General features: G+C 36.7%; 1 protein-coding gene across 5 annotated transcripts in view; it reads right to left on the bottom strand.

Annotated features, from left to right (window-relative positions):
• Positions 1 to 18,936, bottom strand: part of HMG20A (high mobility group 20A) — a 96,495-nt gene that overhangs the window by 17,230 nt on the left and 60,329 nt on the right. For all 5 annotated transcript variants that reach the window (XM_037131182.2, XM_037131178.2, XM_037131163.2 and 2 more), the window contains 2 exons: positions 17,800 to 17,932; positions 16,810 to 16,841 (listed from right to left, as the gene is read on the bottom strand). In XM_037131182.2, the coding sequence (XP_036987077.2) occupies positions 16,810 to 16,841; positions 17,800 to 17,932 (165 nt within the window). The remainder of the gene's footprint in view (positions 1 to 16,809; positions 16,842 to 17,799; positions 17,933 to 18,936) is intronic.

The raw sequence follows: 18,936 nt of genomic DNA, 5'->3' as shown, positions 1-18,936 counted from the left end.
GGAGAAATACAAAATACAAAGATCTAGAGAACGTGTTCATGAACTAAAGGGGGAAATGGTGGGGAGGGGTGTGGAGGGGAATGGAGGGGAGAAAATAGAACAAATGTAATGGCATAATCAAGAAAAAAATATGAAAAAAAGACAAATGTGTTTATTAAAAAAAAAAAGAGAGAGAGAGAGACCCAGAAGGTCACTTCATTATACTCAAGGGAAGAATCCACCAAGAAGACATTAACATCATAAATATATATGCACCAAACATAGGGGCACCCAAATATATCAAGAAAATCTTAGAGTACTTCAAGAAAGATATTGACAGCAACACAATTATACCAAGGGATTTTAACACCCCATTGTCAAAAATGGACAGATCTTCCAAACAAAATATCAACAAAGATATTGCGGCATTAAACAACACCCTAGATCAAATGGATTTAACTGATATATATAGAGCCCTTTATCCCAAAGAAGCTAAATACACATTCTTTTCAAACGCACATGGAACATTTTCAAAGACAGACCACATGATAGGACACAAAATGAGCCTCAAAAAATTCAAGAAAATTGAAATCATACCAAGCATCTTCTCTGACCACAAGGGACTGAAATTGGAAATCAACCCCAAAGGAAAAAACCCAAAGCACCCCAAATCACGGAGACTGAATGGTATGCTATTAAACAATGAATGGGTCAAGAATGAAATTAGGGAAGAAATCAAAACGTTTCTGGAAACAAATAAAAATGATCTCACAAAATCCCAAAACTTATAGGTCACAGTGAAGGCAGTCCTGAGAGGGAAGTTTATAGCAATACAGGCCTACCTAAAGAAGATAAAAACATTTCAAACAACCTAACCCTACGCCTGCAAGAACTGGAGGAACAACAAGAAAGACAGCCCAGAGCAAGCAGAAGGAAGGAAATAACCAAGATCAGAGCAGAATTACATGGCATAGAGACTAAAAGCACAATTCTAAGGATCAGTGAATCCAGGAGTTGGTTCTTTGAGAAGATAAACAAAATAGACAAGCCTTTAAGTAGGCTCATCAAGAAAAAGAAGAGAGAGGACCCCAATAAACACAATCAGAAATGAAAGAGGAGAGATTACAACTGACACAACAGAAATACAAAGGACTGTAAGACATTAATATGAAGAACTGTATGCCAAGAAATTTGAAAACCTAGGGGAAATGGACAAATTTCTAGAAAAATACAACCTCCCAAAACTGAATGAAAAAGAAGCAGAAAATCTGAACACACCAATAACAGCAAAAGAAATTGAAGCAGTAATCAAAAAATTCCCATCACACAAAAGTCCTGGACCAGATGGTTTTACAAGAGAATTCTACAAAGTGTTTAAGGAAGAGCTAACCCCTATTCTCCATAGACTATTGCAAAAAATCCAGAAGGATGGAAAACTCCCAAATTATTTTTATGAAGCCAGCATCATCCTAATTCCAAAACCAGATAGAGACACAACAAAGAAAGAAAACTTCAGGCCAATATTGCTGATGAACATAGATGCTAAAATCGTCAACAAAATATTGGCAAATCGCATCCAACAATATACCAAAAAGATCATACACCATGACCAAGTGGGATTCATCCCAGGCATGCAAGGATGGTTCGATATTTGCAAATCAGTAAATGTAATACATCACATAAACAAAAGCAAAGACAAAAACCACATGATCATATCAATAGACACGGAAAAAGCTTTTGATAAGGTACAACACCCATTTATGATAAAAACACTCAGCAAAGTGGGAATAGAGAGAGCATTCCTCAATATAATAAAAGCCATATATGAGAGACCTACAGCTAACATCATACTTAATGGGCAAAAACTAAAAGCTTTTCCACTAAGATCAGGAACAAGACAAGGATGTCCACTTTCACCACTTCTATTCAATATAGTACTGGAAGTTTTAGCCACAGCGATCAGGCAAGAAAAGGAAATAAAAGGCATCCAAATTTTAAAGGAGGAAACAAAACTGTCACTGTTTGCAGATGACATGATAGTGTACATGGAAAATCCTATAGACTCTAGGGATTTACCCAAAAAAATCCCTAGAGGATTTACTCTACCCCAATACTGCTCCAACTAATTAATGAATTTGGCAAAACAGTGGGTTACAAAGTCAATATCCAGAAACCAAAGGCATTTTTGTATACCAACAATGCAACAGCAGAAGCAGAAATCAAGAAAAAAATCCCATTCGATATAGCAAAAACAAAAATAAAATATCTGGGAATAAACCTAACCAAGGAGGGAAAAGACCTGTATGCAGAAAACTACACAGCCCTGAAGAAAGAAATCAAGGAAGACACAAACAAATGTAAACATATACCTTGTTCATGGATTGGAAGAATTAACATCATCAAAATGTCCATATTACCCAAAGCAATTTACAGATTCAATGCAATACCTATTAAAGTACCAATGGCATATTTCACAGACATAGAACACTTCAAAAATTTATATGGAACCATAAATGACCCTGAATAGCAGCTGCTATTTTGAGAAAGAAGAACAAAGTAGGAAGAATCACAATATCTGATATAAAATTTTATTACAAGGCCACTGTAATCAAAACAGCCTGGTACTGGCATAAAACAGGCACATAGACGAATGGAACAGAATGGAGAGCCCAGAAATAAACCCAACTCTCTACAGTCAATTAATATTCCACAAAGGGGGCAATAACATAAAATGGAGTAAAGATAGCCTCTTCAACAAATGGTGTTGGGAGAACTGGACAGCTACATGCAAAAAAAATGAAACTTGAGCACCAACTTACACCATATACCAAAATAAATTTTCAAGGTGGATAAAAGACTTAAATATAAGCCTTGAAACCATTAAAGTCCTAGAGGAGAACATTGGCAGGAAAATCTCAGATATTTCACACAGCAACATTTTTACTGATATGTCCCCTAGAGTAAGGAATATAAAGGAAAGAATAAACAAATGGGATCTCATCAAATTAAAAAGCTTCTGCAATGCTAAAGAAAACAGTATTAAATTAATAAAGACAACCAACTGTATGGGAAAACATATTTGCCAATGACACCTCAGACAAAGGTTTAATCTCCAAAATATACAAAGAACTTACACAACTCCACTCTAGGAAGACAACCAACCCAATTAAAAAATGGGAAAAGAACTTGAACAGACACTTCTCCAAGGACATACAGAAGATCTAGAGACAAATGAAGAAATGCTCAATATCGCTAGCTATTAGAGAGATGTAAATTAAAACCACAATGAGATACCACTTTACACCAGTCAGAATGTCCATCATAAACAAAGCAACAAACAACAAATGTTGGAGAGGTTGTGGGGAAAAGGGGACCTTAGTTCACTGTTGTTGGGATTGCAGACTGGTACAACCATTATGGAAAACAGTATGGAATTTTCTCAGAAAAATAAAAATCGACCTGCCTTTTGACCCAGCAATTCCACTGCTAGGATTATATCCTAAGAACCCCAAAACATCAATTTCAAAGAACCTATGCACCACAATGTTCATAGCAGCACAATTTACAATAGCCAAGAGCTGGAAGCAACCTAGGTGCCCGCCAGTAAATGAATGGATCAAAAAATTGTGGTACATATACACAATGGAATTCTATGCAGCAGAAAGAAAGAAGGAACTACTACCCTTTGCAAGAACATGGATGGAACTGGAAAGCATTATGCTGAGTGAAATAAGCCAGGGGTTGAAAGATAAATACCATATGATCTCACCTTTAACAGGAAGCTAAACAACAAAACAGACAAGCAAGCAAAATAAAAACAAAGACACTGAAATAGAGAACAGGGGGACAGCGACCAGAGGGGAGAGGGGAGGGAATTTAAGGGGAAAAAGTGGGAGGGATTTGGAGGAACAAGTATAAAGGACACAGGGACAATAACTAAGGGGGGTAGAAATGGGAGGGAGGTGGGGTGCATAGGGGAGGGGTGGGCTGGAATGGGAGAAATAAACAGAAAACTGTACTTGAAAAATAACTAAATAAAAATTAAAAAAAGAAAATACAAACAAAATTAATAAACTTTTAGCTGACTCATAAAGAAAAACAGTAAGAGCCCAAATAAATAAAACCATGAATAAAAGAGAAAAAATGGTAACTGACACCACAGAAATGCAAAAGATGATAAGTGAATACTATGAACAGTTATATGCCATCAAATTGGACAGCCAGAAAGAATAAGGATAAAAGGATAAAGGATAAAAACCTAGAAACATCCAATCTTCCAAGACTGGTTTAAGAAGAAACAGAAAATCTGAATAGACTGGTAACTACTAACAAAATAGAATCAGTAATTAAAAAACTTAAAACAAACAAAAATGTCCTGGGACAGATGGCCTCACAGGTATATTTTATCAAACATTGAAAGGAATTAACACCTACCATTCCTAACCTCATTTTATGAGGGGACAGCATTATCTGGATTCCAAAATAAGACAAAAATATTACAAAAAAATTATAGGCTGATATCCCTGACGAACATAGACAAAAAAAATCCTCAACAAAATATTAGCAAACAGGATTCAGCAATACATTAAAAAGATCCAACACCAGGATCAAGTAGCATTTATGCCTGGGATGCAAGGTTGTTTCAATATCCAGAAATCAATTAACATGATACACAAACAAAACGAAGAATAAAAATCATATAATCATATCAATAGATATTTAAAGAGCACTTGACAAAAATTCACCATTCACTTATGAGAAAAGCCATATATGACTAATTCACAGGTGACATCAAACTCAACAGTGAAAGACTAAATGCATTACCCTTAAGATCAATAAGAGATGGATATCCGCTTTCACCACTTCCATTCAACACAGTGTTCGAAGTCCTAGCTACAGCAACCAGACAATAAGAAATAAAGCGCATACAAATTGGAAAGGAAGAAGTAAAACTGTCATTGTCTGCAGATGTCATGGCATCATACACAGAGAATCCTGTATGACTCACCAAAAACTCTTTGAACTAATAAATGAATTCATTAGAGTAGTATACAAAATAAATATTCAGAAATTGGTTGCATTTTTACACATCAATAATGAACTTCCAGAAAGATAAATTTAGTAAACAATCCCATTTATAATGGCATAAAAAATACCTAAGAATATATTTAACCCAGGAGATAAAAAAGCTGTATTTGGAAAACTATAGGACATTGAAGAAAGAAACTGAAAATGACACAAATAAATGGAAGCATACACCATGCTCATGGATAAAAAGAATTAACATTGTTAAAAGGTCCATACTACCCAAAGCAATCTATAGATTCAATGCCATCCTTACTGAAATACCAATGGTATTTTTTTGCATACTAGAACAAACAATCCTAACATTTATATGGAACCACAAAAAAATCCAAATAGCCACATCAATTTTGAGAAAGAACAAAGCTGGAGGTACCATGCTACCAGATATCAAGCTATACTACAAGGCTATAATAATCAAAATGGCCTGGTACTTGCATAAAATAAACAGATCAAAGGAACAAATAGAGAGCCCAGAAATAAACCCATGCTTATATGGTTAGTTAATCTATGATAAAGGAGGCAATATATACAGTGGGGTAAACACAGTGTAGTCAATATATAGTATCAGGAAAACTGGACATATACTTGCAAAAGACTGCAACTACAATACCTTCTTACACCATATAAAAGAATAAACTCAAAGTGGATTAAAGAGTTAAGCATAAGACCTGAAACCATTAAAGTCCTATAAGAAAATATAGGCAGTAAATTCTCTAACATTGCTCTTAGTAATATTCTTTTTTGGATATGTCATTTTGGGCAAGAGGAAAAAAAATTAAAAAATAAATGGGACTACATCAAAATAAAAAGATTTTGTACAGCAAAGCAAACCATTAACAAATGAAAGACAACCTAAAAACTGGAAGAAGATATTCACCAATGACACATCTGATAAGAGGTTAATATCCAAAATTTATAAAGAATGTATACAACTTAACACCAACCCCACCTGTCCAATAAAAAAACCCAAATAACCCAACCAATTAAAAAATGGACAGAGGACTTGAATAGACATTTCTTCAAAGAGGGCATACGGGTGGCCAATAAACATATGAAAAGATGTTCAATGCCACTGATCATTATAGAAATGCAAGTTAAAACCACAACGAAACATCACCTCACACCTGCCAGACTGTCTATTATCAATAGATCAACAAACAACAAGCCTTGGCGAGGCTGCAGAGCAAAGGGTCACTAGTGCACTGTTAGTGGTTTTGCAAATTTGTGCAGCCACTGTGGAAACAGTATGGAAATTCTTGAAAAAATTAAAAATAGAACTACCATGTGACACAGAGATCCCACTTCTGGGAATACATCCAGAGAAATCCAGAACATTAATTCAAAAAGATATACAAACCCCTATATTCATTATTTACAATAGCCAAGACATGGAAGCAACATAAGTGCTCATCAACAGACAGCTGGATAAAGAAGATGTGGTATACATATACAATGGAATATTACTCAGCCTTAGAAAGGAATGAAGTCTTACCATTGCAACAGCATGGATGAACTGAGAGGGTATTATGCTAAGTGAAATGAGACAGAGGAAAACAAATACCATATGATTTCATGTGTGTAATCTAATAAACAAAATAAAGGAACAAACTAAAAAGAAAGAGACTCATATATGCAGAGAAATAAACTGATGGTCGACAACTGGGAGGAAGATTGGGTTTGCAAGGGCTGGGTGAAAAAAGGTGAAGGGATGAAGTACAAATCCGCAGTTACAAAACAGTTATGAGGCTATCAAGCAAAACACATGGAATATAGTGATAATGTTGTAATAACTATATATGGTTTGATGGGGTACTAGACATCAGGGGATCACTCTGTAAGTTACTGAAATGTCTATCTACTGTACTGTACACATGAAACTAATATAGTATTGAATGTAAACTGCAAATGAAAAAATAATAGAGCAGTCAATTCTTAAAAAGAAGCTAAATTAAATAGGTAGTGCTAAAGGACAATCGTTATGTCTTCTTAAGGAAATAGTGTAAGCAGGAATCAGTCCAGTTAAGCTGCAAGGGAAATGTATTTATTTACCTCTTCAGTGAAAACAAACTTTCTTGGTCTCAAGCAGGTTAAGTATTGAATTATCTAAGGTGTACAACTGCTGTGCAATGAGACACCTTAAAACAAATCCACATTAATTTTCCAAATGGAGAATTTGGAAACTATTTCTCAATTGTGTGCTTTGAATATTCAACAGTGTATGGCTGTGGAAGTAACTGAGGTAGAAATAAAGAAAGAAAATTTGTAGGTATTTTTTCAGCTGTTTTCTATTGTTTATACATGTAAAATGCTCTCTGATATAGGGCTATCCACTGTAAGTTTGCATAGTGAACATAAGAAATTTAGCAGAAATCTCCCAGCCATGAACAATTATAATGGTATTCCATTAGAACTTCTAATTTATAAGGGGCAGATTATTCCTGGGGCTCTTTAAGACTGTCTGCAGACATAGGAAAAAACAAACAAATGAAATAAAGACAGTAGAAGTATCTAAGCTTTAAAAATGAAAAAGCCAAGGATTATGTGAGACAGAAAAGAATAACAAAGCTTAAAAGTCATCCACCAATAATTTGGCGAATTTAAGAATAAAATTTGAAATAAAATTCTCACAAAACTACTGCAAAATACATTCCACAATGATCCTTAAGAATAATGTAAATTTCAAAATGTTTGGCTGCCCTTTCCACAATGAATTTGAGTTTGAAAGCATTATGAATATAAATTAGAACTGTCTTGGCACAGTGTTTAAAATATTACATAAGATGGCAAAGAGAACAGTGGGAAGTACGAACTGAAGAAATTGCTAGTGAAATGTGAAGACTGCAAAACCTTTACAACAATAAAGAACAGTTAAAGAAAATCTAGAAATCATTTAAAAAAATTTATTTCTTTTTAGAGAAAGGGAAAGGGAGGGAGAAAGAAAGGAAGAGAAACATCTATGTGTGAGAGATACAGCAATCTGTTGCCTCTCCCTTGTCCACAACTGGGGAACTGGCCCACACAACCCAGGCATGGGCCCTGGCTGGGAATTGAACTGACCACCTTTTGGTTGGTTCGCAGACTGGAGCTCAATCCACTGAGCCACACCAGCCAGGGCTAGAAATCATTCTTATAAAAGCATGTTAAAAGGCAGAAGTAGAATGTATTTTTCCTACTCTGCCACCACTAGTCCTCTAGTAGAACACAAATATGATCTGGTGTCCAGCAGAAAAGCTAAGCAGTTAACAGCCTATGGGGAAATTCTGACAGCCAAACTCCTGCTTTCATACTGGTATCTGCCTTATAAGGGGGCTGGGCATGTAATTGTACCCTTATACCTCTTAAAGAGAGCAAGCCAAGTTTCCCAGAACAATCGAAAAATAAAAAAAGTGTCATTACCCACCCACCTCCATTTTCAACCTGCAAAGCTCTACATAGAGCCAGTTCCTAATGCATTTCTAAGAGAACTCATTAATGTATGGGCAAGAAAGGCTGACTTCAGAAGGGACCTTAAACATATTTCACAGTGGCTTTCTCTTGACTTGGCTAGTTTGCCATATATTTTAACTGTTACTGGGTTGTAGCAGGTAAAGAGAAAATTTATGATACACAAATTCACACATGTTCAAGGTGTAACAGATATAACATAAGTCTACAAATGACTTAGGGTAGTCTGAGGACTTTATCATCTGACCATGTTTATTCTCCTACTCAACTGCACGAGCTTATATGACATCAATTACCTACTCCTAAGTCTAAATATCTGCCGTGGTAGCGTGCACTCTTAAAGGCCGTGATTCTCCTCAGACAGCTAACTCTCCTCTCTTTTTGCCAGAAAGATCCAAATCATGTTAACCACAAAAAGGCTGAAGGCAGCACCACATAGGTACATTAACACACTGCCCCTTGGCACAAATTCTTAAGAGTGCAAAATACGAAACACCAAAGCAATTAAATGAAACTGTTCAGTCTCTGAACAACAACAGAAATTCTACTTAATGGAAGAGCAGTAATAAAAGCCATCAACACTTTCCCATTACTGCATACATTATTCAGCATGAAGAGGGTCCTCCCAGGGCCTGAGATACACTTAAGCCACTCCAAGGATCACTCAAGGGATTAAAGTCGTAGGATTTCATTACCTCTTCACTGAAAGGGTCTAATTTGCTCAGGTTGAGTATCATTTTGTCATTTCTCATAAATCAAAAGGGAAACAAAATTATTTTTTTCTATCTCAGTCCTCACGTAAGATGTAGACACTTTACTGAGAATAACACTATACTGAATCCTGACTTTTGATTTGAGAGGAGCAATAATGCTCTTTCCTTTGATTTTTAATTCTATATATTGTGTGGGTGGTAAGAGAACAAAGGTCCTCTTGAATTGCATCTGTTTTGCTGTGACCTAGGCTCAGGGTCAGAATTTCATAGTCCATGATATGCTTCCCTCAAATGCCCTTGGCTTAAAGGAATGGGCTTAATATTGTGTGCCAGGCTGTTGTGCAGAACGGCTTGAATGGCTTTCAGGTCAGCATTTCTTTAGCTCTCTTCAGTATCTGCCTTGTTAACAGTGTCTTAGGAATCCAAGTTCCATTTAGAAATACTATAGGTTTCTTACTATACATAAACCAAATAATTTTCTGTCTTAACTAGCAACAAATTTTGCTGACATCTCAGACAACCAGGAAAGCCCATTTTAACTTTCAACACCGTTTAGTTAATTCTATATGGCATGGCATGTGCTGCCAAGAATGCTAGACTGGGATATACAGGCCTGGGCTTCATTCCTGCCTCTAATTCAGCGTGATTCTAGGGAAGTTCTTTCCTGTTTGAGGCACGTGATGTTCCTCACCAACAAAACAAAGGGATCAGCTGAGAGGATTTGAGGTTTTAGTATTTTTGAAGTGAGTTCAAAGACTATTCTATTGAATTTGTCATTTTACTCCTAATAAAAAAAAGTAAAGGAAAATAAGCATGTATTATGTTTTAGGCACTTTACAAAGTACTTGCTGTTTTATTAACTTGCTCATAACTCAGCTCAGTCTATTTTACTCACCTGGCAGTGACACCACAAAACCTGGGTCACCTTTAACTTCTGATTTAGCTCCTTTTTCCATGGGGCCTTCTGTGCCTGGTTTTCATTCATAGTACTTTCTTATTTTTCTGAACTCTTATTATACTAAGGTGTTATTATGTAAGGAATCAGTGTGTAATGTAACTCCTGAGAAAGAGGACACGTAAGAAGGGCTCCTGGAGGTTAACATGGCTAAAATTTTAGAAAATAGAGCCTATCAGCCATTTCTACACAGGGGGCTCTCACACAAACTGCACTTCAGGGAGAGGCCTGCACTGTTTCTGCCATCTGAGCCAGCCCTTAAAAAGGAGTTGTGAAATCCTATGTCAGTCAATAGGACTGAAGCTTTCCCCATCCAATTGGAGTTGCACAGCTTTGACCAATAAGGAAAGTGCTTTGTGGACCAATCAAACTATAAGGATCTGGAATCCTCATCTGCATGAGGACAAACCAATCAGGGACCAGGTACGCAGACTTCTGTCTATACAAGACAGCTACCCTCTGGCCGAGAGTGCACTTTCCCTTTCCACCAAAGACTGAAAATTATACCTTACCAGCTGAGCTAAACACTAAAGACATCTTGCAGACCAGTCCAGGCCAAAGTCAACTGGCAAACAACAGAGCAGACCATCAAAAAACAGAGCAGAGCTGTCTAGCCAGGAGAGAGGCCTGGCCCCAGGGCTGCCTCACAGCTGTGCTATTCTCACAGCTGCGCTGTATCACAATTGAGCTGTTTGCACTAAATAAAGTTTCCTTCCCCCCCTCGTTTCAAATTGGGGATTCCTGTTGGTGCTGAATTGGCACCAACCATCAGCTGACTAACTATGTTTAATAACTATCAAACCAGTATTTTTATTGTCACTGTTTTGAAGTTACCTAGTTTAGTGAAGATATTCAATGAAAAAATGAAAACATAAAGTAAGGGACATTAAATGGGTCAATAACCTTACTAAGAGAACTTTATCATGATGTGGGCATAAAATAGATTTATAAAGCCTACTGTATAGACCTGTGAAAAACTACTCTGGCCCTCCACCTACTCTGTTCTTTTTTCTTTGTTTGGGTTAACATATGTGTAATACTAAAACAGGAAAATCATGCAGACACTCCTTTTCATAAATCATAGAAATTTATATCATACTAAATAATATACTTTAATAAAAACCTTCATTTCTTAAATCATCAGCAGCAGCTTCTACAACTGACTAAACCAAATCTTTACTGACTGCAACAATTAACTTTAGTGAAGACAAAAATGCCACATATGGTTTGGCTGGCAAAATCCACAGTGATGAAAGGAGCAGGTGACTGACAAGAAAGTGTAGATTCAGTGCTTTAGATTACTATCCAAATTCTCTCTTTAACCATTAGGAATAAAGGAGCTACAAAGAATAGCTTAGTAGGGGAAAAAAGTATTAAAATAGCACTACATTGTTGGGCACACACAAAAAAGAGAGACATAATTATGCAAATTTCTGGCAATATGGGAAGTTTGCAATACAACACAATTATGATTTAAAATAAAAAGCATACAGGGGCTTCCAGTCAACATGGCAGCATAGGTAAACGTGGTACTTGGAACCTCCCACAATCAGAGCATTAATTCCAACTAAACTACAGAACAATCATTATTCAGAATCACTTGAAATTTAAGTGGTTCTGAATAGAATTCCTATAACTAAGGATATAAAGAAAAAGCCATATCTAGACTGATAGAAAGGGCAGAGATGTGGAAGGGGCAGGCCCCACACCAACATGTGGTGGTTAAAAATTGGAGGAATTCCTCTGCTGTGGAAATTCCTCACACCAGGCTCCCACCCCATGTTTCCAGTGCTGGAAAGAAAAGTCCCTATAACTTCTGGCTGTAAAAACCAGTGGTGATTGTGGCTGAGTGAGATGGAGGGCTCCTAGAATCCCAGACATCCATTTTAAAGAACCCGCATGCTGATTTACTCAGATTCCCTCCCTGTAAGCTGCTGTATTGGGGCAGCAGCTCAAAAAGCCCCAGGGATATATGGGCAGAAACTGAATTATCTGGCTTTAGGACAAGGGCTGTAGAGACAGCTTTCTCTAAGACAAAAGTGCTGGAAGCGGGCATTGTTCCTTTGCTGAGCCCTGTCCCCAGAGACAGTAAACAGGTGCCATATCAGAATTTCCATCAACCTAGCTAATACTGTTTGCTCTCCCCTGATGAATCCCTGTGACCCCACCCTATCCAAAGTGTGGGCCTACCCAAGCCATTTCCAGTGACTTTTCCATACAAATGGCCTCTCTTGGTTAATGCTTGGGACTTTCCTAAAATCACTCAAAAAAGCAGCATCTGGCCTCTGTGTATCCTGTACTTTTTTTTTTTTTTTTTTAATATCCTGTGCTTCTTGCTAAGTGGATTCGGGCCTGGCACTAGTGGCGGCCAGTCCTGGTTTGCAGCTTGGCCTCTGTCAGGAAACATTAAGACCAAAACAAGTAGCAGCCATTTGCAGATTGCTTTGTAGCTCATGTCGGGGTGACTCTGGGCAGGAAACAGGCAGTGGCTGACCCTGGTCAGTCCACCCAGTGGGCAGCTTCAGACCATGCCAATTACAACCCAATTACCTCCATGAGCAGCACACTAAAGGGCCAAACTTGGCAGGTACCAAAGCCCTGCTTAAGCAGGTCCTGCTTTATGGGGTTGGGCCCTGTACAGCATCAGCTCTACTGTACTTGCAGCTGGACCTTTTAGCCCACTGGCCTGGCAGTCAATCCCTCTCAGTGATGTGCCAATAGCAATCAAAGTTCAACTGCAACAGGAGAGTATGCAGAGCCCACAAAGCAGGGCACACCATGAGTGCACAACTCAGATGACTGTGAAGGGCTGTGCCACTGGGCCCTACAGACATCTACTAAAAGCCCCTTGAGCAAAATTGAAAAATATAGCAGTTCTGCCTAACATACATAGAAACAAACACGGGGAGGTGGCCAAAGTGAGGAGACAAGGAAACAGGTTACAAATGAAAGAACAGTAGAAAACTCCAGAAGAATGAAATGAAATGGAAGTGAGCAAACTACCAGTTACAGAATTCTAAATAATGGTTAGAAGGATGCTCAAGGAGCTTAGTGAGAACTTCAACAACATAAAAAAGGACATGAAAACCAGACATAAAAACCAGTCAGAAATGTAGAATATACTAACTGAAACAAAGAATACATTAGAGGGAATCAACAATAGAGTAGATGAAGCAGAGGATGAAATCAGTGATTTGGAAGATTAGAAAGCAGAAACACCCCAGCAAAACAGAAAAAAAAATGTAAAAAATGAGGATAGTGTAAGGAGCCTCTGGGATACCTTCAAGGGTAACAACATTTGCGTGCTAGAGAAGAAAGAAATTAAAAACCAGTTTGAAAAAACAATGATGAAAAACTTCCCAAGCTTGGCAAAGGAAGCATACATGCAGTTTCAAAAACTGCAAAGACCCAAACAAGATGAATCCAAAGAGACCCACACCAAGACACATCATAATTAAAATGCAAAAGAGAGAATCTTAAAAGAAGAGAAAAGCAGTTAAGTTACTTACCTACAAAGGAGCTCATATAAGATTGTTAGCTATTTCTCAACAGAAACTCTGTAAGCCAGAAGGGATTGGCAAGAAAGGGATGAAAAACAAGGACCTACAAGCAAGATTACTCTACCTAGCAAAGCTATCATTTACAATCAAAGGACAGATACAGCTTCTCAGACAAGAAAAAGCTAAAGGAGTTCATCACCATCAAACCAGCATTGCAAGAAATGTTAAAGTGTCTCTTTAAGAAGAAAAAAAAGATCAAAATTATGAATAATAAAATCATAATACATATTTATCAATAATTACTTTAAATGCAAATGTATTAAATGTTTCAATCAAAACACACATGGTGTCAGAAAAAGACAAATACCATATGACTTCACTCATATGTGGAAACTAATGAACAAACTGAAGAGCAAGCAAGCAAAAGAGACAGATTCGTAGATGGAGAAAAGATGACAGCTAGTGGGGGAAGGGGAGGTTATAGGGTGGAGGGTTGAGCAAAAAGGAAAAAGGACTCATGGACATGGACAACAGTATGGTGACTGCTGACGTGAGAGCAGTCTAAGAGGACTAAATGGTAATGGAAAAAATGTAATAAAGATTAGATATTTTTTAAAAAGACATGTGGTGATAGAATGGATAATATAACAAACCCTTACATTTGCTATTCACTTCAGATCAAAAGACACACACAGACTAAAAACAAAGGGATAGAAAAAGATATTTCATGAAAAGAGAAACAAGCAAAAAAAAAAGCTGGGGTGATAATACTCATACCAGTCTGAGTCTGGTATGAGTCTTTTGAACCAGTTTTGGTTCAAAACAGACTTTAAACCAAAGTTTCCAACAGGAGACAAAGACCTAGTACTCCACTTCTGGGTATTTATCTGAAGAAACCCAAAACGCTAAACTGAAAAGACATATACATCCATATTTTCACTGCAGCACTAGTTACAATGGGCAAGATATGGTAGCAGTCAGCATGTTCATCAATAGATGAACAGATAAAAAAGAAGTGGTGCATATATACAATAGACTATGATTTAGCTTTAAAAAAAAAGAATGAAACCTTGCCATCTGCAACAACATGTATGCACCTAGAAGATATTATGCTGAGTGAAGTAAGTTAGAAAAAGACATATGCCAGATGATTTTGCTTACATGTGGAATATAAAAAACAAAATAAACGAAGAAGCAGAACAGAAACAGATTCATAGATACAGGAAACATTTTGACCATTGCCAGATGGAAAAAGAGTTGGGGGAATAGATAAAAAGGTGAAGGGATTTAGAACAGTCACAGGAATGTAAACAAAATATAGGAAATACATTGGCAAAGGAAATATAATCAATAGTATTGTTAATTATACATAGTGTCAGATTAGTACTAAATTGGGGAAATCACTTTGTAAGTTATGTGAATGTGTAATCATGGGCTATACACTTGAAATTAATATAATCTTATATGTTAATTGTAATTTAAAAATTAACGAAGAGCATACATACGGTTTTTCAAGCAAAAAATTCATATTTCAACCTAGTTAGAACACAAAGATATCATATATAGCTATGTTTACATCGGGTTTATATGAAGACCAAAACGCTAACATTTACTATGCTTCTCGCTTTAAAATTCAGGATAAAATTTATTTATAAAAAATCTATTTGAGTTGTGAATCTAAATGTTTTCTCAGTGTTCTGGAGGTCACCAATACCAAATTAGGTGTGAAAACTATAGCCCCCAGAAATGATTTTCTTGGTTTATTAAAAAGGCAAATATATGTAAAAGAATACATCAGAAAATTCTTTTTGTATAAATTTCCACTGTTATTTCAACAAGTGAGTTTTGTTTAAAAATAAGTAAGTACTTATGGAAGTCCTCCTCCATGCAAGGGCATCATGCTAGGGGATAGGGGTTGGGTCCAAGATGGAAACTAGACTGTGCCTGCCTTCAAAGAGGTTACAATCCAAGAATCTGAGTAATAGAAGCACTTGAATAACTTCAACACCAGGTCAGTTCAGCTTACATGCATAAGAGAAATACAGAGCTGTTGAGGGTTAAAGGAAACTGGAGGAAACAGGACAAGCTTGAGAGGAAGTGAAACTTCATTAACTAGAATTTTGAGAGGCAGAATGAGGTAATGGGGGGGGTGGACATAGAAAAAATGATCAAGGCAAAGAAGGTATTTCTAAGAAAAAAAGTAATATGAACATAGGTATGAGACACAGAAGGACTGAATGTGATTTGGTAAGCAATGAGGAGTTACTGAGCATTTTAAAAGATGGAATTACAAATTTCATTTTCTTACAACCATATACAGTCACGTGCCATATAACACTGTTTCAATGAATGATGGACTGCATATACAATGGTAGTACACATACAGCGTACGTGTGCAGTTGGCTGTACCCTCCAGGTTTGTGTAGTACACTCTATAATGTTTATACAATGACAAAATCACCTAATGACACCTGCCTACAAATGTATCCCCATTAAGTGGTGCATGACTGTATTAACCATTGCCTACAAATATATTTCAAGCTCTCTGTGCAGCAAAGCCAACACATACAGGCCTATACCTATAATTCACACTCAGGAACACAGGCTTAATTCCCATTGATGAGGCTGAACCAAATGGAGGGGAAAAGGCCAAGTAAACAAATATTTGCCAGTGAGAAAAGGAGGCACAGGAACCAACCTATCATCACTTGTGCTTTGTTGATACTGCAGCTGAATAGTTCACTTTAACCAAATGCTGGATTCCCTACACAACAACTTGTTCTTGAGAGTCAGAGTAAGGTATTTGATGATGATAAATACGGTCCACTTTTAGCTTTCAGCTGCTCTTCATTTCTATATCTCACTCTAAGTCCCAGCCAATTTCAGTATTTAAAGCCAATAAAATTCTTGGAGCACAAAAAAAGACTGGAGTTAGGGGCTATAATTCAAGGGCATACTCACAAGCTAAGTATGTGTAATATGCTACGAATCCTTGAGCTAAAGCAACTCACCCATCTGAATTATGAGATAGAAAATACTCTGTCATTCATTAAAAAATGTACAAAAGCATTTCAAATAACAATATTTTATGAATATATGTATGATATGTAGAAAGAAAGCTAATTATAATTACCTCATGATCATGAGTGGCCTGTCTGGCTGCATCTAAAAATACAGAAGAACAAGAGAACATTAAGCTGAAAAATAAAACAGAACAATAACTAAACCCAAGCTAATGGCTGTGCCAAACTATAAAAACTGCTGGTATATATGTAGGCTATCACAACATATGTTATTTTTTCTCATGACTTTATTAATCAGTTAGTCAACAAAACTTAAAGGGAACCCTGTATTTATAGATTACATTTAGACACAGGAGAAAGAGCAGACTACTACTGAGGAGAAAACGGTGAGAAGGTTAACAGGAAACACATGCCAAAGGCTGTTTGCACAATATTATAGGTTAGCAAGCAAGAGGCCCAAGTGTGAGGAGATGGCAGGAATGAAGGAAAGACAGGCTACTTGTGGGTAAGGTATCTTTGCAGTGCTTCCTGAAGAAGGGGATCTTAAAGCAATTCTTGTAGGTGTGGAAGGAACAATTTTAATGACTAATAAAAGATCCACGAAGACCAGGATCTCGTCTATCTTGTTCGCTATTGCTTTCTTAAAGGCTAGGTGAGAGCCTGATATAACAGGAGGTACTCAATACCCATTTTTTGAATGAATGCGTTCATGAATGTATGAATGAAAAAGATGGTTATCTGAGGCTGGGAGATGGCACATGAAGAGATTGGAGGCCTTAAAGCAAGGCAGTTATGTGGTTTAGTAAAGAGTTGTTTAGAGGCAGAGAAATGCCTGAACTGGAAATCAGAAAAAAGTACAGTCACCTAAAAGGGGTCTTTGGAGGAGAAGCCAAATTATAGATACTGGATATGGAAACCAACTGGAATTTATAAATGAGAGCAATGTGATTTTAATAAAATTTCAAGATGATGCTTATAAATGAACATAGTATAATGGAGAAATGACAGGAACAAAGCTTTTATATTTATCACTCTAATAGGTTTTGTGACACTCATCACACACAGCAAACTACAAATACATTTGGTTCTGGTTCTGATACCTTGCCTTTGCGATTTGCCTTTCTGACGATCTTGGGTTTTCCTATTGAAGACCTTGTAGGCCTCAGTCTTCTGATACTGCTCCAGTTCCTTCATGTAACGCTCCTTATCTCTGTCTGCTTCATCAAGGTACCGCTAGAAAAGAAACGTGGAGTAATTTTCAAGGAACAGATTTTATTTAGGTAAAATATCAATGAGCTACTTGAAGAACACAGAGGACAACTGGAATGTGGAAAGAAAAATATATGGGGAATAGATCTCATAAAAAATTCATAAGAAGATAATTATAGTTATTTCTCTAACCCTATATACAGAACTCCATATGGCTACTAGAATCCTCAAGAACACCATACAGACACATTTAATCCTCCCAGGAGAGAAGACGAAATACTATTTTTTTTCCTCTAATTCCTAACCCATTCTGAGGGAATGATCTCATACATCAGGTGGCCTTTTAAGAGCCAGAAGAGAGGGATACTAAAGTCAGAAGACATAAGAACATTAAAAAGAATGACCTCAAAAAAGAAAAAAAAAAGAATGACTTCATCCTATGGACCTAAAATGAATTTGAGAGATTGCATCTATATACTTTGTGCCACTCATTATTTAAACCAAGTTCATTGATCTAACAGCATAATTTTGCTTAATGCCTTGTTCTTTTCATTCATCAATTAGGTTTAAGAAATAAAATATAAAAATACTTCTTCTAAATGAACATAAACTAGAGTCAGAAATTATGTTAAAAACCCTGTCCCACCCAAGAGCCAAATGCAGGGGACACCCAACTGGCTAAATCTGGGACAGTTTAAATACAAATACAGTAATAAATTATAAACCACTGGGGAAAATTCAAATATCTACACCAATAATAAATAACAATCAAATAAATGTATAGACGGGAGGAGGGATCTTACTTAGATTAGAATGGTGAGGGCCAACTGGTAGGTTTGGAGGAAATACTAGGATTGAGAAGTCATCATTTTTGCAACAATCATGATAAAGAATAGATCAGGCAAAATTTATCAATCAATGCTAAACTTGGGGGGGGGATTTTGATTCTGAGAGATTCTCTTCACAGACTACTTAATAATTATAAGGAGAAAACCTTTATTGAGTGAGGAAAATTAATTACCCAGGAG

The sequence above is a fragment of the Artibeus jamaicensis genome, unplaced genomic scaffold (assembly GCF_021234435.1).
Source record: "Artibeus jamaicensis isolate MK-2021 breed Jamaican fruit bat unplaced genomic scaffold, CSHL_Jam_final scaffold_286, whole genome shotgun sequence".
Taxonomy (NCBI): domain Eukaryota; kingdom Metazoa; phylum Chordata; class Mammalia; order Chiroptera; family Phyllostomidae; genus Artibeus; species Artibeus jamaicensis.
This window is presented reverse-complemented; position numbering and strand designations above follow the sequence as displayed.